The sequence below is a fragment of the Ursus americanus genome, chromosome 1, assembly GCF_024610735.1.
Source record: "Ursus americanus isolate L20-20 chromosome 1, mUrsAme1.1.p, whole genome shotgun sequence".
Classification (NCBI taxonomy): Eukaryota; Metazoa; Chordata; class Mammalia; order Carnivora; family Ursidae; genus Ursus; species Ursus americanus.
The window spans coordinates 66289551-66304353 of NC_142127.1; the positions used below are offsets into that span (position 1 = coordinate 66289551).

The following is a 14803-nucleotide window of genomic DNA, read 5'->3' on the forward strand; positions in this document are numbered from 1 at the left end:
CAAGACAGAGTAAAAAAGAGGAGTTACAACATTTTATCAACGAAAACTTGCTAAATTCCACTGAAGAGTGGTCTGTTTGATCCTGGTTTATGTAAAGCGGTGTCTTTTGTGGCATATTTTACTCATCTAGCATTTTCTTGGTCAAACCCAACATAGGTGCAAAAATACTTCTTGGAAATGAAAAATAAGATGCCTTCCTTATCTCCAATAGACAAGAACTGGCCACCAAGACCTTACCTATTCTTGGACGCTACTCACAAGCAGCTAGAAAGGATCTTCCACTTGTGGAGGGTAAACAATGCCTCGTGAGGGTTTTTTTCAGAGACTCCTTATCATGTATTTTGAGTGTTTGAGAAGTGTTATGTAAAAGCAGATTTTAACCACATTCTTCCTTTAGCCTCGAGGAGCTGTACCTGAGGATTTCGCTGTTTTTGAACCATGCACTGTGCTTCGCTTCTGTGAGGATTTCTAGAGCAGCCCGGTGTTCCCGTGGCTGTCTCCTCTCCTCCTTGGCTGGAAAGGAGAATGCATGGCTCCATTCCACATTCCAGTTGCTTTAAAGTAGTTCAGGTTTTTGTTTTGTTTTGCTTTGTTTCCTTATTTCATCTTCACCTGAAGGAATACTGCCTGAGACAGAAATAATAAAGTTTGAACATCTTCACACAAGGTAGTGAAATCCTGCAGACTGTAGGAGTTTGCTTTCTGAGATCTACTGAGTACCGCTTAGACGTACGTGAAAACAATGCACGCATTTGGTGGACTGGAAAAGAAGGCTTCGGAGTGCCTCGAAAGACATTAAAGAGATTCAAGTTTCCCTCTACCTGAATTAAAGGGAAGCTGAAAATCTATTTGATAGTGCCTTATATTTTAGCTTCCTTCAGTTTATGAAAACATCACGTTTTATTTAGGTGTCGCCCAGCGTGAATACACAGAATACTTGTATAGATATTGACTTTATTTTAATAATTCGGTCAATTGGTGTATTGAATGTTTAACATGTACAAATATCAGATATAATATAATCATTGATTGAAGGGCTCCTAGTTAGTAAGTGGATGATTGATGGACATGTCTTCCAGGAAGCTCTTCCTGCTGGGCACTGTAGGCTTGTCCCTTACCATAACTGCATATGCAGAGTGACATTATCACGGATTAATGTATTATTGGTACCCGGTCAACATGTGGAACTGGATTCTCACTTCCGTCCCCTCACTTAGTGAGTCACTTTGGGGAGATTCCCCATGTCTCAGTACTCATCTCTCCTTTTGAGTCTGACGGTAGAACTGTTTTCAGGAATAATGATGGGGAGCCTCTAATGCTGGGGGTCTGCTCTGCTTCAGCTCCCCGCTGGCTCCTGGCCCCTGAATCTTGCCCATACCTCCCTCGCGTGGGGGGTAGAGAATGAGAAGGATGTGTTTATTCCTGAAAGGGTGGGCAGCAATGCTGACATTCCTTTATACAATTATGTCGGTGGTTCTCAGCTACACTTGTAACTGAATTTCTTTGAGTTCATCTAAAAAACCTGGCCCTGTCCCTCCAGCCACTCCCTTTCTGCCTCCAGTGCCATCTCAGAATCCAGGTAAAGGGGAGATTTCTTAGGTCCCGGCCACATTGTAAGATGGTAATGGGGGATTCGGAGAAGTATTTTTCCAACCAATCGTTGTAGCGTATTTGTGAGTCATGAAATCAATTTAGTAGGTTACTGACCAAGGTTTTAAAATGAAATACGGTAGAATCGAAAATAATGGGGCACAGGACATGTTGAAAATTGTCTCGTGACGCTTTTGTGTCCGTTGTCTGTATGTGTGTGTGTAAATGTGTGCAGTGAATTGTGATGTACAGTGTTGTTCTTACTGTGAGTCTTTGTGAAAGAGTGTGACAGCCTAAGGATTAAAGGATTGGGCGGGGGGAGGCTGACATCATAGTGGGAGGGTCAGTACTCCCCGCAGGGCCCATGCCAGCAAGGCCCTTCGGTGTTTTGAAGAAGCATCCCATGTTCCACAATACAAACAGTAGTTTTTATGACATTGTCCAGGACCAACCTTTTAAAACCCAGAAAGGAAAAATGCTTTTGGTTTTCTAAATGGCTATTTTGTACGCATTTAGTCTTATTCTTGATGCTGTTAAATTGACTTAGCATATTTAAGAATGAGTAAGATTTATTTATATAAGTGATTATCTTCCCCCCCTTTTCATTTCTCACAGTGTAAAAAATACAGGGACCAATTCACAGACCAGCAGAAACTTATTTACGAAGAAAAATTAGAAGCCAGTGAACTCTTCAAAGACAAGAAGGCTTTATACCCATCTAGGTATTATGGCTTTGCTTTATCCATAAAGTGTTTTAAAAGTTTCTCAGATATATTTGTAGGTCTAGTGGCGTTTGCTTTTAGTAATCCATGAGGGGTTTTTAATTTTATGAACCATTTTATGATCAGCTGGATATGAATACACATAAACACATTTGGGCAGTGGCTTTCACAGCATACTTTCATGAAATGAGATTACATTTGTTGGTTTTACTTCGTTGGCATTAGCCTGAACACTTCACTAAATAATTAGAAGTTGTCCTTTAAAATAGAAATTGTGTAGTCTATTAAGAATAATTTACATTGTAAATTCCTGTTAGTTTTCCATCGTTTTCACAGACCAGCCCAGTGAATTTCTGTTGGCAATCTCTGGTCCTCCCCATTGCAGTCTCACTTGAACAGCTGGGTCGGGCTCATTTGCATGATAATGAAGAGTGAACCATCACTTTCTGAGTATTGCCCGAAGCCCTGGTCTCTGATAACCTTTGCTCTTTGCTCTGTTAAGTCCTTGGGCACGATGCTAGTGGTCTGTGCAGCCAGATCCATTCCTTTATTGTAGACACCAAGTGCTCCATAAAAGAAGGAACACCAGTTGTTAAGTTTGCCAAGTGAAATCATTGGTAAAGACTGCTTACCTGAATGTCCTTACATCTCCCAAGTTCATCATTTCTCCCCCAGAATTCCGAATATCCCTTTTTCATCGATGTTTCTGAAAAAAGTTAAGATTGAACGATTTCAAGCCAAATCTGTAACAACTTTTAGCTTCTCCCAGAGGACGGCCTAGAAATGAGAAAGCATTATATGCTAAGTATATTCACATGTATTACATATGCTGTGCTTATATTCTCCGTGTCTTTACACACTACTGAAAGCTCTTCCTTTGAAAAGTTGAAATAAACTTTGTTGCCAGGCTCATGTGGTTTAAATATTTTAAATGACACAGCTTGCTGGGTCAGCTGATTTGGCAGCTTTTGATGGTCTAAACTCCCTTTAAGTCGAACAGAGAGCATCGAAATCCAAAGTTGTCCAAAGTGCCTGCTGTATAAAGCACATTCACACGCGAAAAGGGCCTATATACTCTCTCCAGCAATTCATTCATTTAACTCTTTGATAGATTTTTAAATTGTAGAGTAATTGTCTTAATTAACATTCCCTGTGGATGACTCTTCAGAAACGGGAAAGAGAAAAATACATTTGTGAAGAAACAAATTCAAAGGCTCTTAGCACTTTTTATTATTAAAAACATGTTTAAATGTGAACAACAAGAAAAAAATATTAATGCCACGCCAAGTCCTTTTGAGGTAGTTGTATCCATTTTCAGGGACGGTGGCCCGTGCAGCCTGCGGCGGTGGAGGGTGGAATAATTTACCTCCCACCGCAGCGTGAGCAGCAGCCCTCCTGGGTGTCGGCCTTTTACATGCTGGGAGCCGTGAAACACTGACCACCTACGTGGATTTTCTTCCCTGATCCTCCGCCCACAACACAAGCATTTAAAGTTGTATTTGCAGGGGCGCCTGGGTGGCTCAGTCGTTAAGCGTCTGCCTTCGGCTCAGGGCGTGATCCCAGCGTTATGGGATCGAGCCCCACATCAGGCTCTTCCACTGGGAGCCTGCTTCTTCCTCTCCCACTCCCCCTGCCTGTGTTCCCTCTCTCTCTGGCTGTCTCTCTGTCAAATAAATAAATAAAATAAAAATAAATAAAGTTGTATTTGCAAATTGTCAGAACATTATAGCTCAAAATGAAGTCATGGTTGGTTTTTTGGGGGTTTTTTCTTGTTTTTTGTGGGGGTTTTTTGGTGTCTTGGGAGAGGCTTCCCTGAAAGTGTCACCCCACAAACCTTTAGGGAAATGGACATCTTAGTGCGTGATTGTGCCACTTTGCAAGATGGAGTTTGTTTGAAAGAAAACCACTCTGGTTCTGAATGTTTACCTTGTCCACTTAGGGGCATATCCTCGGAGGAGAGGCCTGACTCTTCTTTCACACTTGGCCTAAACAGAGCCAGAGTTACATGGTAGTAGGAAGTGCTCTGTAGTCTCTTCTAAAGGGCTCGCTCTGGATCTGTGCTCCCCCAGACGCCTCTTGATTTTCTTATTCTCTGCAAGAAAATGAAGTTTTTCTTTGAAGCAGGTGACGGTAATGATTTGTGCCCTTTTTTCCATTGCCACATATTGTTGAAAGACACTAGAAGTCCTTTGTGGGCAGCTGTTAACTTTATATTAACAAATGAGAAGGAATTGCCTCTCCCCTCGCATGAGACCATGCACGTGTGTCTTGACTCTTTTTCTTGGAACTCACTTCTATCTTGATTGTTCCATGCGATAAGATTTTTCTCAAAGTCCTACCTACAGAATGCCATGATCCCATCAAAAGTGTATTTGAAATAGGTTTCAGGTTTCATTTCCAACTTCTATTTAGGACATGGATAAAATTTACTTTGATGAAGTTGCGTGCTTCAGAATTGGCTGACATGTTGCCTTTCTCCAGTAATGCCTCCATCAGGAACTGTGTCTAATGTAAGGGAATTTTTCTCTAGCGTTGGGCAGCCATTCCAAGGAGCTTACCTGGAAATCAACAAGAATCCCAAGTATAAGAAGCTGAAGGATGCCATTGAAGAAAAGATTATCATTGCTGAAGTTGTGAACAAAATTAACCGGGCCAATGGGAAGGTAAAAATGCTAACCCTTGGAGACCTGTGGGAAGTGTTTATCAGTTGGGACAGTCATCTTCCGTTTTCTGATTATTCTGATTTACCTTTCATATTCTCAGCCGAGTTCCTGTAAAGGGAGCTGTTTCCCCTTACCTTTAAGTTTAGGTGGAATTTTGCTTGTTCTCTGAAACTTACATGACTAAAGACCTGTTGTCTGTGTGTTTAGTGTGTTCTCAGTTTACTTAGGTATGCATGCTGAAAGATACGGGATCAAATGGGCATTTCTGCAAATAAGGAATGCTTTAAAGTCCTGGACCACTTGGGGTATTTTTGATCATTGGCTTTACATCCTTATTTGTTTTGTTTTGTTTTAGAGCACATCCCGGATTTTCCTCTTAACGAACAATAATCTCCTTCTTGCTGATCAAAAGTCGGGGCAGATCAAGTCAGAGGTTCCCTTGGTGGATGTGACCAAAGTATCGATGAGCTCACAAAACGATGGCTTCTTTGCCGTCCACCTCAAAGAGGTAAAGGTCCAACTATTGATTTGACCTAAAGATTTCTCCATTTGCCCAGTTTCTGAGCCACTGACTTAAATTTTCCACATCTGAAGAATGTTATTACTTGAAGTTTATAATGTATAAACTTTTTATTGATTTGCAGATTTTGGGTATATTCACTCCCATGTAAAATCTCACAGGCTTGGTTTTTCGGTAATTGAAATTGATTAACTGAAATTGCGTTGACTAATCACATTTATTAACTTGTGCATTGCGTTCTAATTTCACTGAGCAGCTTTGATTTGCACTCACTGTGATGTCCTTTATTTTGAGAAAAAGCGTGGAAATCCAAGGATGTTTTACGCTTCCTCCTGTTGTTTATTCTATATACCAACTTAGTAAATGTCCCTTTGTTCATCTTTGTGAGTTTTTTATTAAAGAATGTAGCCACAATAAAACAACTGCCTAATAATTTTGACCTAAAGATTTTTTAGTGTTTTGTGCTTTTTCAGCTTAACCTAGGACCTCCTGATTTGAATGGCATAGCTAAGAATGTAGGCTCTGGAATTGGTCTCACTAAGGTTACAGTGACCTTGGCCAAGTCATTTAACTTCCATGTGCCTACCTAATTTTTCTCCTCTTTAAAATGGAGAGAATAACAGTACTGCTTCATAATGTTGTTACAAGGATTAATGAGACACTATGTATAGTGCCTATCATATAATAAATAGTCCCTGAATAAGCAGATGTCAGCAAATATTAATCCCATTTAGGGACATGCATCTAGTTGGTGACACACCTGTCTTGTTGCTTCTACACTTAGGAAAATCCCATATGCTCAGTTCAGCCTGTTTTCCCTCCTGTGGATCTTAAAGGGAGCATATCCGGTCCTAAGACAATGATTCTGAGCCTTGATTACACTTTATAATGCTGATGCTCAGGCCGTACCCCCGCCCCCAGTCCCACCAAGTCAGAGTTTCTTGGAATGGGCACAACCATCCTACTTTCTGCCAGCTCCCCGTGTAGCTTAGGTGAAGAGCCCCTGCCCTAGGATATTTGTTGGGAGTGTTGTTGTTGTTCTTTTTTTTCTCTAACCAAATCACAGGAACTTTTTCAGTCGCTGTCTCAGAATGAGTTACAGGTTGGGTCAGAGCTTCTCAAGCCTGAATGTGCAAACAAATCACTCGGGGACCCTGTTGCGGTTCCTGTGCAGTGGGCCTGCGGCAGGGCCTGAGGCTCTGCTTTCTAACAAGCTCCCAGGGGATGCTGATGGTGCCTCGGGTCCATCTACCAACTTTTGGGGAGCACAGGGTTCGGTGACCTGACTAGAAGTGCTCTGAGCAAGTTGGGAGAAATGCCGCTTTTGTTCTTATTGTGTATTTGGAAGAGTGGACTTCAGTAGCTGATGTTTTCAAGAGACTGTAGACACGCGTTCAGCCAAGCCTGTAAACACTTACCTCCTGCACTGTCTTTAATTATGAGAGTCTGCGTCTTGCTTTGTCCTTGCAGGGCTCCGAAGCAGCTAGTAAAGGAGACTTTCTCTTCAGCAGTGATCACCTGATTGAAATGGCCACCAAGCTGTACCGGACGACTCTCAGCCAAACCAAACAGAAGCTCAATATCGAAATTTCTGATGAGTATGTGCATGATCGTTTGAATGTGCCGTTTCACTTCTGGCTGTAGTGCTCTCGTCGAGCACCCCAGTCGCATCCGTTTATACAACTGCCACCTTTAAGTAGCGAGTGTGTGTCCGATATTTGTTCTAGATGGTGGATGGGCAGTGAAAGGTGCTGGTCAAGTCCTTGCCTTCATGTCCCTGACATCCTGGTGGAAGAGACAAATATGCATAAATAAGAAATGGGTGATATGACTTTAGTTAACGACAAGTGCTTCTGGAAGGAAACAAAGCAGGGTAAGGGCCAGAGGGTGCTATTTTTGATAGGGAGGTCAGGGAACTTTGTTTGATGCGGTGACATTTGAGTCGAGACTGGAATCAAGGGAGCAAGCCAGGCAACAACCTGGGAGGTGCCTTCCAGGCAGGGGGCAGCAGGTGCAAAGGCCCTGAAACAGGAGCGAAAGTGGCAGAGTGAAATGGTAGGAAAAGACTGGAGAGACAGGCAGAGACCTGGCCATGTAGAGCTGGGGAACCGAGGTAAGGAGCTGAGATTTTACTGGATGATGGAATGCCGTTACAGGTTTTAAGTAAGGGGGAGCTTGATCCGATTTGTGATTTTCAAAGATTGCTTTGGCTGCAGTATGGAAAATAGCTCTAGGGAGGCAAGAGTGGAAGCAGAAGAAAGTTAGCTTCTCTGAGCTGTCTAGGATGATGTGGCTTAGGCTAGGGTGTGAGTGGGAGGTAGTGAGAAGTAGTCAGATTCCAAATGTAATTTGGAGGAAAACAAGAGGACTTATTAACAGATTAGATGCTAGGTTTGGGGCCTGAGCCCAAATGGTGGTACCATTGACTGCAACAGATGACACCGAAGAAAGAGTGGTTTGGGGGTGGCCAGGGCGGGGTGAAGTCAAGAGTGCTGTTTTGAATATGTTATATTTGCGATGCCTTTTTTTCACATATACATAGTAGAGTTCTAGAATAAGCTTTGCATCTTGACCATTGTGCTAAGACTGCTGTGTATAAATTTGAAAGTTTGCTTTTTTTTACTTCACAGTAGGGCTCTAATTATAGAGACCGACCACTTCCGTGCAGTTTGGAGCATCCCCCCTCGTGCTAACTCTATCGATATGAGACCTTTTTAATGAATTTGAGTTACTATGCTGATCGATACTTGATGGGTTGCTTTACTTTTCAGGAGATTATTTACTACCTGCTTAGATACTTCTTTGCGTGTATCGAACAAATTTACATAACCGGCTTGCTCAAGAAATGATTTTATTTTCTCATTAAGATTTTTCCAGCCTATTCTATTTCACTTCTTTCTAAAAGTCTTTCTGAAATAAGTTCATACCCATTCTTACCCCTCCGTAAGCCAGACTAATCCTCCTTAATGTTTTGGGATTTACGAAACCTTAGGTCCATCATCTGTCCTCATTGTACATTAAGGATGATATTGAGGTTGGTGGGAGGGTGACCTTCATGTATCCTCTCCATTGGAAATTGCAATTTGGAGTAAATAACGTTTCTTGTCGTTGGGTCTTTTCTCTGTAGGGAAAAAAAAATATAATGGCTAGTTGGGCTCCAGTCACTTAAGATTTAACCTGTTAGGGCCCGTTAGAACTTTAACTTAAACTCCCTTTAGCGGAAATGTTTTAGAGCTTGGGATGCAGGGCTTCTGTTTTGGTGGAACTAGTGATTCCCACCGGCCCTGGGAAGATTCTCTGTGTTCCAGAGGCAGGAGCTCCTTGGTATATGGATGAAGCAGGATTTAACCTGTTAGGGCCCATTAGAACTTTAACCTCCCTTTAGTGGAAATGTTTCAGAGCAGGGCTTCTGTTTTGGTGGAACTAGTGATTCCCACCGGCCCTGGGAAGATTCTCTGTGTTCCAGAGGCAGGAGCTCCTTGGTATATGGATGAAGCAGCCCCCTGGCTGGCTCCCCACGTTAACGAGGCTGTCTTTGACAGAGAAAGTCACATCAACATCCAGGCCACAAAGGATTGCTACTTTTAAGCATTTCTCAAGCGGGTATTCGGAGAACACTGCCCCTGCCGTGGAGGAAGTACCCGCTGGTGGAAATGTATAATCCTTCTTTACTACAGCTCTTCCCAGCTGAGCTGTCCTGGCGAGCATCATGAGTCTCCTGAGGGGCTGGCCGGGAGAGCGCGAGCTGTGTCTCTCATACGTCATCAACCACAGAGCCCGTCCCGTGGTTCTGGCGGTTTGTGTGTGAGGCACGTGATTATGGGAGAGTTCGCTCGTGGGTGGCAGAGACCCTGCCTTGTCGCAGAGAAGGGGGGTACGATGTTCTGAATGTGCAGTCAACATGCTTGTGTGCGTGCAGGTTGGCAGGGTGGCCGTGTGAAGAAAACAAAGCGTTTAAACTGGTCCATAACACCTGTCTTTCTCCAATTCCTGATTGTTAGTTGGTTTCATAGAAACAAAGTAGCCGGTGGAACCCCGGTAGCACTGGTGGGCCCCTGCCCAGTGAGCAAGGGAGCTACGGGGCAGAGAAAGGGCCGGGGAACCTGCTTCATAACCTCAAGAGCTCATAAGCAGGGATTATGCACCTCCTTGGAGAGAGACCATTTTAAATTTAAACAAAATTTGACAAAGTCATGGGCAGGGATGCCCGTGATGTATTTTTTTTTCACTCTCAGTGGCTTGAATCCATTTCACTGCCAGCTCTACAGATGAGTATTATAGACAGTGTTCATTTGAGTGACCGAAACCTTCCTCAGTGCGTCCTTCTCAGAAGTAGAAGTAATTATTTTAACAAACCCAATCCCCGTAGTCGTTCTGGATAAACTGGATGTAGATTTCCAGGAGGTGAGTCAAAGTCCTATTTACTCCTTAGGGCAGTTTTAACCTGCTTTGTAATTCACTGTCCTTCAACTCCCAAGCTTTTCAGTCCATAAATAGATTGCATTTTAAGAATGACCTTAAATAAAATGTGTCATATTTCTAAAAGATTTCTAAAAATGAAGTCCTGAACGTATTGGAAAAAACCAAAGTGAATTTGTTCTATTAAACATTTTAAATACATGTATATGTATGTACATGCATACACACCCACAGATATATCATTTTAGTGTATACAGTTGTTTTTGTGAATATTTCAAATCAAATCCTCTAAATTCTTTGCACTGTGAAGGTCTGACTGGTATTGGTGCTGTGAAAGTTTGCATTCAACATTATTGTTTGCTGGAGCGTGATTCTCTGAGTACTGTGTCCTTCCTGTGGGCCATGCTTCGATTTTCTCTTCTATGAAATAGAGATAAATAACATTACTTGCCTCATAGAATTATTTCAAAGTTGCAATAATATATGTAGCTTACTAGGAGCAGTGCAGTGCATGGCAAATACTCAGGACATCTTCTCTATTATTGTTTCTGGAGTGAATTGAACTCATGATTCGTGAACATGAAGACAGCCACTGCTGAAGTTATGGGGAAAAGAGCTCCCTATACTTTTATTATACCAAAGTAGTATTTGAATATTAAAATGTCAAAATACCTGATTTTTTAAAATGTGTGTATTGGCATTAGACTCGAAAGGTGCTTTCTTTCTTTGAGGCATGTAGATATAAGTATATATATTGATGATATGATTTTGGAACTATAGCTCTTTCTTTTCAGTGCTTTCAACTTGAAAACAAACAGCCCATTTAGAAGCTCAGAAGTACTATCCTGTTAAACCAACTGATAAATCAGGACCTTATGTGTCACATTTCAGTCCAGTAGATGTTTGCAGAGCACGGGCTCCGTAGACCTTGACACTGAGACTAATGTGCACAGAACAGAGCTGTTTTGATGTTTGTGTACTTGTGGTGGAGCCAGTGAACATGTGATCTGTCACATCACTGTTAGAGTGATTCAGCTAGCTATATGCCAGCAACGCAGGAAATGGTTCCCTGAGAAGCATACTGGAAATGTGGTAACATTGTATTAACTCTTACGGTGGAGAAAGAGCACTAACTTTGGGATCGGAGAGTCTGGGTTCTGGACCAGCCATACCACTCTCCTGCCTCTGCAGAGATGCCATCCTTGCAAGCAGGGACTTCACTGGATATGTCCGGGTATCCCCCGCAGCACCCAGCCCAGGAGGAAGGCAGTATGTTTGTGGTAGGAAAGTGTGACAAATAATCTTGTGGACAAGCACTTGATCCCTGATGGTCTGTGAAAGGAAAGATTTGGACTAGAATATGGTTTCCCACAGTGTACCACACATACTACTGGTAGGGTAAGAGGCGGCTTGGGGTGTATGCTGATAGATTTTGTAAATTTTATAATATATATATATATATATATCTCCAATATCCATTTGGTGGAAATTAAAAAATATGAGGGGCAGATCAAACTTGTGATTTTATTATTATTATTGTTATTCCATAGGTCACAACTATTTTGAAATATATTTATTTATGGTAGAAACAACTATTAGTATAGTATATGAATATGAAAAATATTGTTTAGAAAATAGGTGAGTAACCAGTGTTTGGAAATCATAGTCTGGAGGGTCTCTAGACCCCTTTCCAGAAATTTTTCATTTCATTTTCTGAAATTGTTCGTTTCATTTTCTGAAATTGTTGATAATGTAATAGGACCATCCCCCAGTTTATATTTTTGCTATGCAAAAATGGAGAAAAATGGGAAAATAACATGTTGGGCTTTCCATTTGGAACATGGAAATAATTCTTAGCCCTTCTCACCTTACTGGAAAATGGTGGGTTTAATGAACTTCAGTTTCCTTGGGGCTGAGTGGGGACTGCAGGAAGTGCTGATGGGAAGTGGGACTACTCGTCGAGGTCAATAGCCATTAAGAAACAAAAGCTTGTGTTAGTGTCATCGTCCACAGTCATGTGTGTACTTTTCTTTAATTTGTCCCATTCTCTTCTTCTAGGTTCCTTGTGCAGTTCAGACAAGATAAAGTATGTGTGAAGTTTATTCAGGGCAACCAGAAAAATGGGAGTGTCCCAACGTGCAAACGAAAAAACAACCGTCTCCTGGAAGTCGCTGTTCCTTAACTGGCCCCTCCTCTCTGCTTTCATGGACTTGTTTCCTTGTAATAGTGCAATTTTGTTTTGTTTTGTTTGGGGTTCATTGTATGTTTGGGAATTGCCAAAGGCTAATACTGTTAGAGACCCTTGGCAAAATAAAAAAAAAAATATTTGACTAATCAATTTTTATTATTGGAATAGTTTTAACCCTTAAAATACACAGTCTGTCCTGGGACAGGATTATAGAAACTAACAGCATCTGTGCTATGTCATACGTGTTCTTTGTTTAGCTGTCATGTTAGATCTGTGTACCCGCAATCAGCCTATTACTCATGTATCATTACTATTCCTAAGTAGAGAAAATGGTCCCAAGAGAGAATTGCATTCATTCATTAAATATTTATTGAGTGCCTCCTCTTTGCTAGGCACTCCGCTGGGTGGCATGAGAACTGACTAGGAAGCCTTTTGTTTTTCAAGCCGTGGCATTCTGGCTGGCCTGAGCTGTCTTGACTAGGGCTGAAAGAGGTTGAAGATGTTGAAACCCAAACAGTAACTATTGCTGGTGGACAACATTATTCCGCATCCCCTAGTGTGATCTTAACCAAAACACTTCAAGAAGGGCTGGTCCTAGGAAGTAGAAATATATGACTGGGTAAAATGCCTCTACGTGTGGTTTCTATTTGAAAAGAGAAAACTGACGTTTCAACAGGACTTTTAATTTGTTCAGCTCTTGTCATTGCTTTTAACAGTACAAAACAGAGTCAATCTTATTGTAGAAAGAGTGGCAGAAGTAGTCCAGTAAGATTATATTTTCCTGTTTCTGGTAAACCTCATATATGATCCTACGTAGGCTAATATTTGCAGAGTGTTGTTTTCACCCAAATTTGAGTAAATATTTTAAACAGCTAATACAGTCAAGAGCTAAAAGCCTTTCAGATAATGGCAAGCATTCTGTACGACGTGCAATAAATATCCAAGATCCTTTTTGAAGGTTTTATTTAATATACATTTTGTATGAGAGAGGTGATTGGTACAGGGTGCATATTTTAGTCAAGGATCAAAATTGTTTATGTTAATTTGCAGGACTTTTTTTTTTCCCCCCAAATTTACAATAAGGATTCATTTTGAAAACTACATTTTAAACTTTGGAATCAAATTGTTTCTTATTTGGGAGGATAATGTATATACATTGGTATGTTGAATAATAAAACTGTTCTAATTTGGTGCCATTTCCTGGATCACAACTGTATTTTTATATTTCAAGCTATGTTCTCATGTTGTGTGTCAATGTCATATCACACTGAAAGGCTTTACCAAACATTATATGTTTTCTGTGTAATTGAATTTCGCTGACCTTTTATAAACCAGGAACATTCACTGAAAGTATTTTGGGGGGGACTTTCTTTTAATTTTTGTACTTTAGAAAATCGCTCCCATAAAGAAATTCTCAGAAGCCTTTGTGTTTATTGGCGCAGGTAGAGGATAGCATTACTTTCTCTCAGTCTTCCGCACCTTGTACCTAGAGTGGTAGACTGATAGTTCCTGAAATAGGTGAGTAGAAATTTGGAACTGAGAGGTGTTTTTTAAAAACGTTTAAAAGTATATGTAATACATTTACACTGTTCAGTGTGCAAGTGAGTATGAACAGAAATACAGTGCAAATTCTCCATCCCGTCACTCTCCCAGCTGCTCAGTTCCCGTGCCCCCCCCTACATTAGCCATTGTTTTTACTTGCTTTTGCACGGCTTTTTGCATATGCTTCCAAAACAAAATAAAAATATAGATTCTTATCTCCTGCTTTAGTAGACAAAAGCTAATACTCTATAGACTTTGTTCTTTGTCGTTTTTGCTTTTTGTTCTTTACTGTGGCACAGTCTTCTGGTATATGGGTACGTTTATCCAGTCCCCTCCTGATTGTCGCTGGGTTGTTTCCCAAATGGAAGTTTAAGTCCAGGATGAGAGGCCCAATATTCTGCGGGTCTGCTTATTCAGTTTCCCAAATACCATCTCTGCAGATTGTTCACTGCGGTGGTTAGCAGCAATAGCAGTTAGCAACAATAGCAGTTAGCAACAATAGCAGTTAGCAACAATAGCAGTTAGCAGCAGTACATTTCCCAGAGTTTATTTCCAGTCGAGAAGCCATTTAATCTCAGACTTTGTGGTAGGTGTTCTGCAAGGATTTAAAAATATCTCTACAAAGTAGTTTGAAATGACAGTGTTTTTGCACATAATCCATCACTTCTAGTCTTGTCATTGAAATACTCAATAATTTTTGGTCATGAAATTCATTCTAGGTGGGTTGTGACTTGACTTGAACAAGTTTTTCCACACCTTAGCAAGAAAGCTTCCCTATGCACCAAGATGAAATGTGCATCCTCGGAATTTCCTAAACCAAGCTCGCCAGCTGAGGAGAGCGTCCTCGAATGGTACAGACTGGAAGTGAGAGTTCCTCATGTTTTCAATACATGTAGTGATACCTCCTTTTTTTTTTTTTTAATTTAAATTCAATTACTTAACGTATAGTTTTATTATTAGTTTCAGAGGCAGAGGTCAGTGATTCGGCAGTTTTATATAACACCCAGTGCTCATTGCATCACGTGCCCTCCTTAATACTCGTCACCCAGTCACCCCATCCCCCCATCCCCTCCCTGCCTCTTTTTTTTTCCTCCGTAGGGAGCAAGAGCTAATGCTTAAGGTAAATATAATTGCTGTGAGCAATTATTTTGAGATTTTC

At 41.2% G+C, this 14803-nt stretch overlaps 1 protein-coding gene across 5 annotated transcripts in view; it reads left to right on the forward strand.

Moving 5' to 3' along the window:
• MYO1B (myosin IB) overlaps positions 1–13298 on the forward strand; it is a 175220-nt gene extending 161922 nt beyond the window's left edge. For all 5 annotated transcript variants that reach the window (XM_045806360.2, XM_045806365.2, XM_045806363.2 and 2 more), the window contains 6 exons: positions 157–291; positions 2206–2312; positions 4843–4975; positions 5331–5483; positions 6966–7093; positions 11973–13298. In XM_045806360.2, coding sequence (XP_045662316.1) covers positions 157–291; positions 2206–2312; positions 4843–4975; positions 5331–5483; positions 6966–7093; positions 11973–12096 — 780 coding nt within the window. In that variant the 3' untranslated portion in view covers positions 12097–13298. The remainder of the gene's footprint in view (positions 1–156; positions 292–2205; positions 2313–4842; positions 4976–5330; positions 5484–6965; positions 7094–11972) is intronic.
• Positions 13299–14803: the final 1505 nt, after the last annotated feature.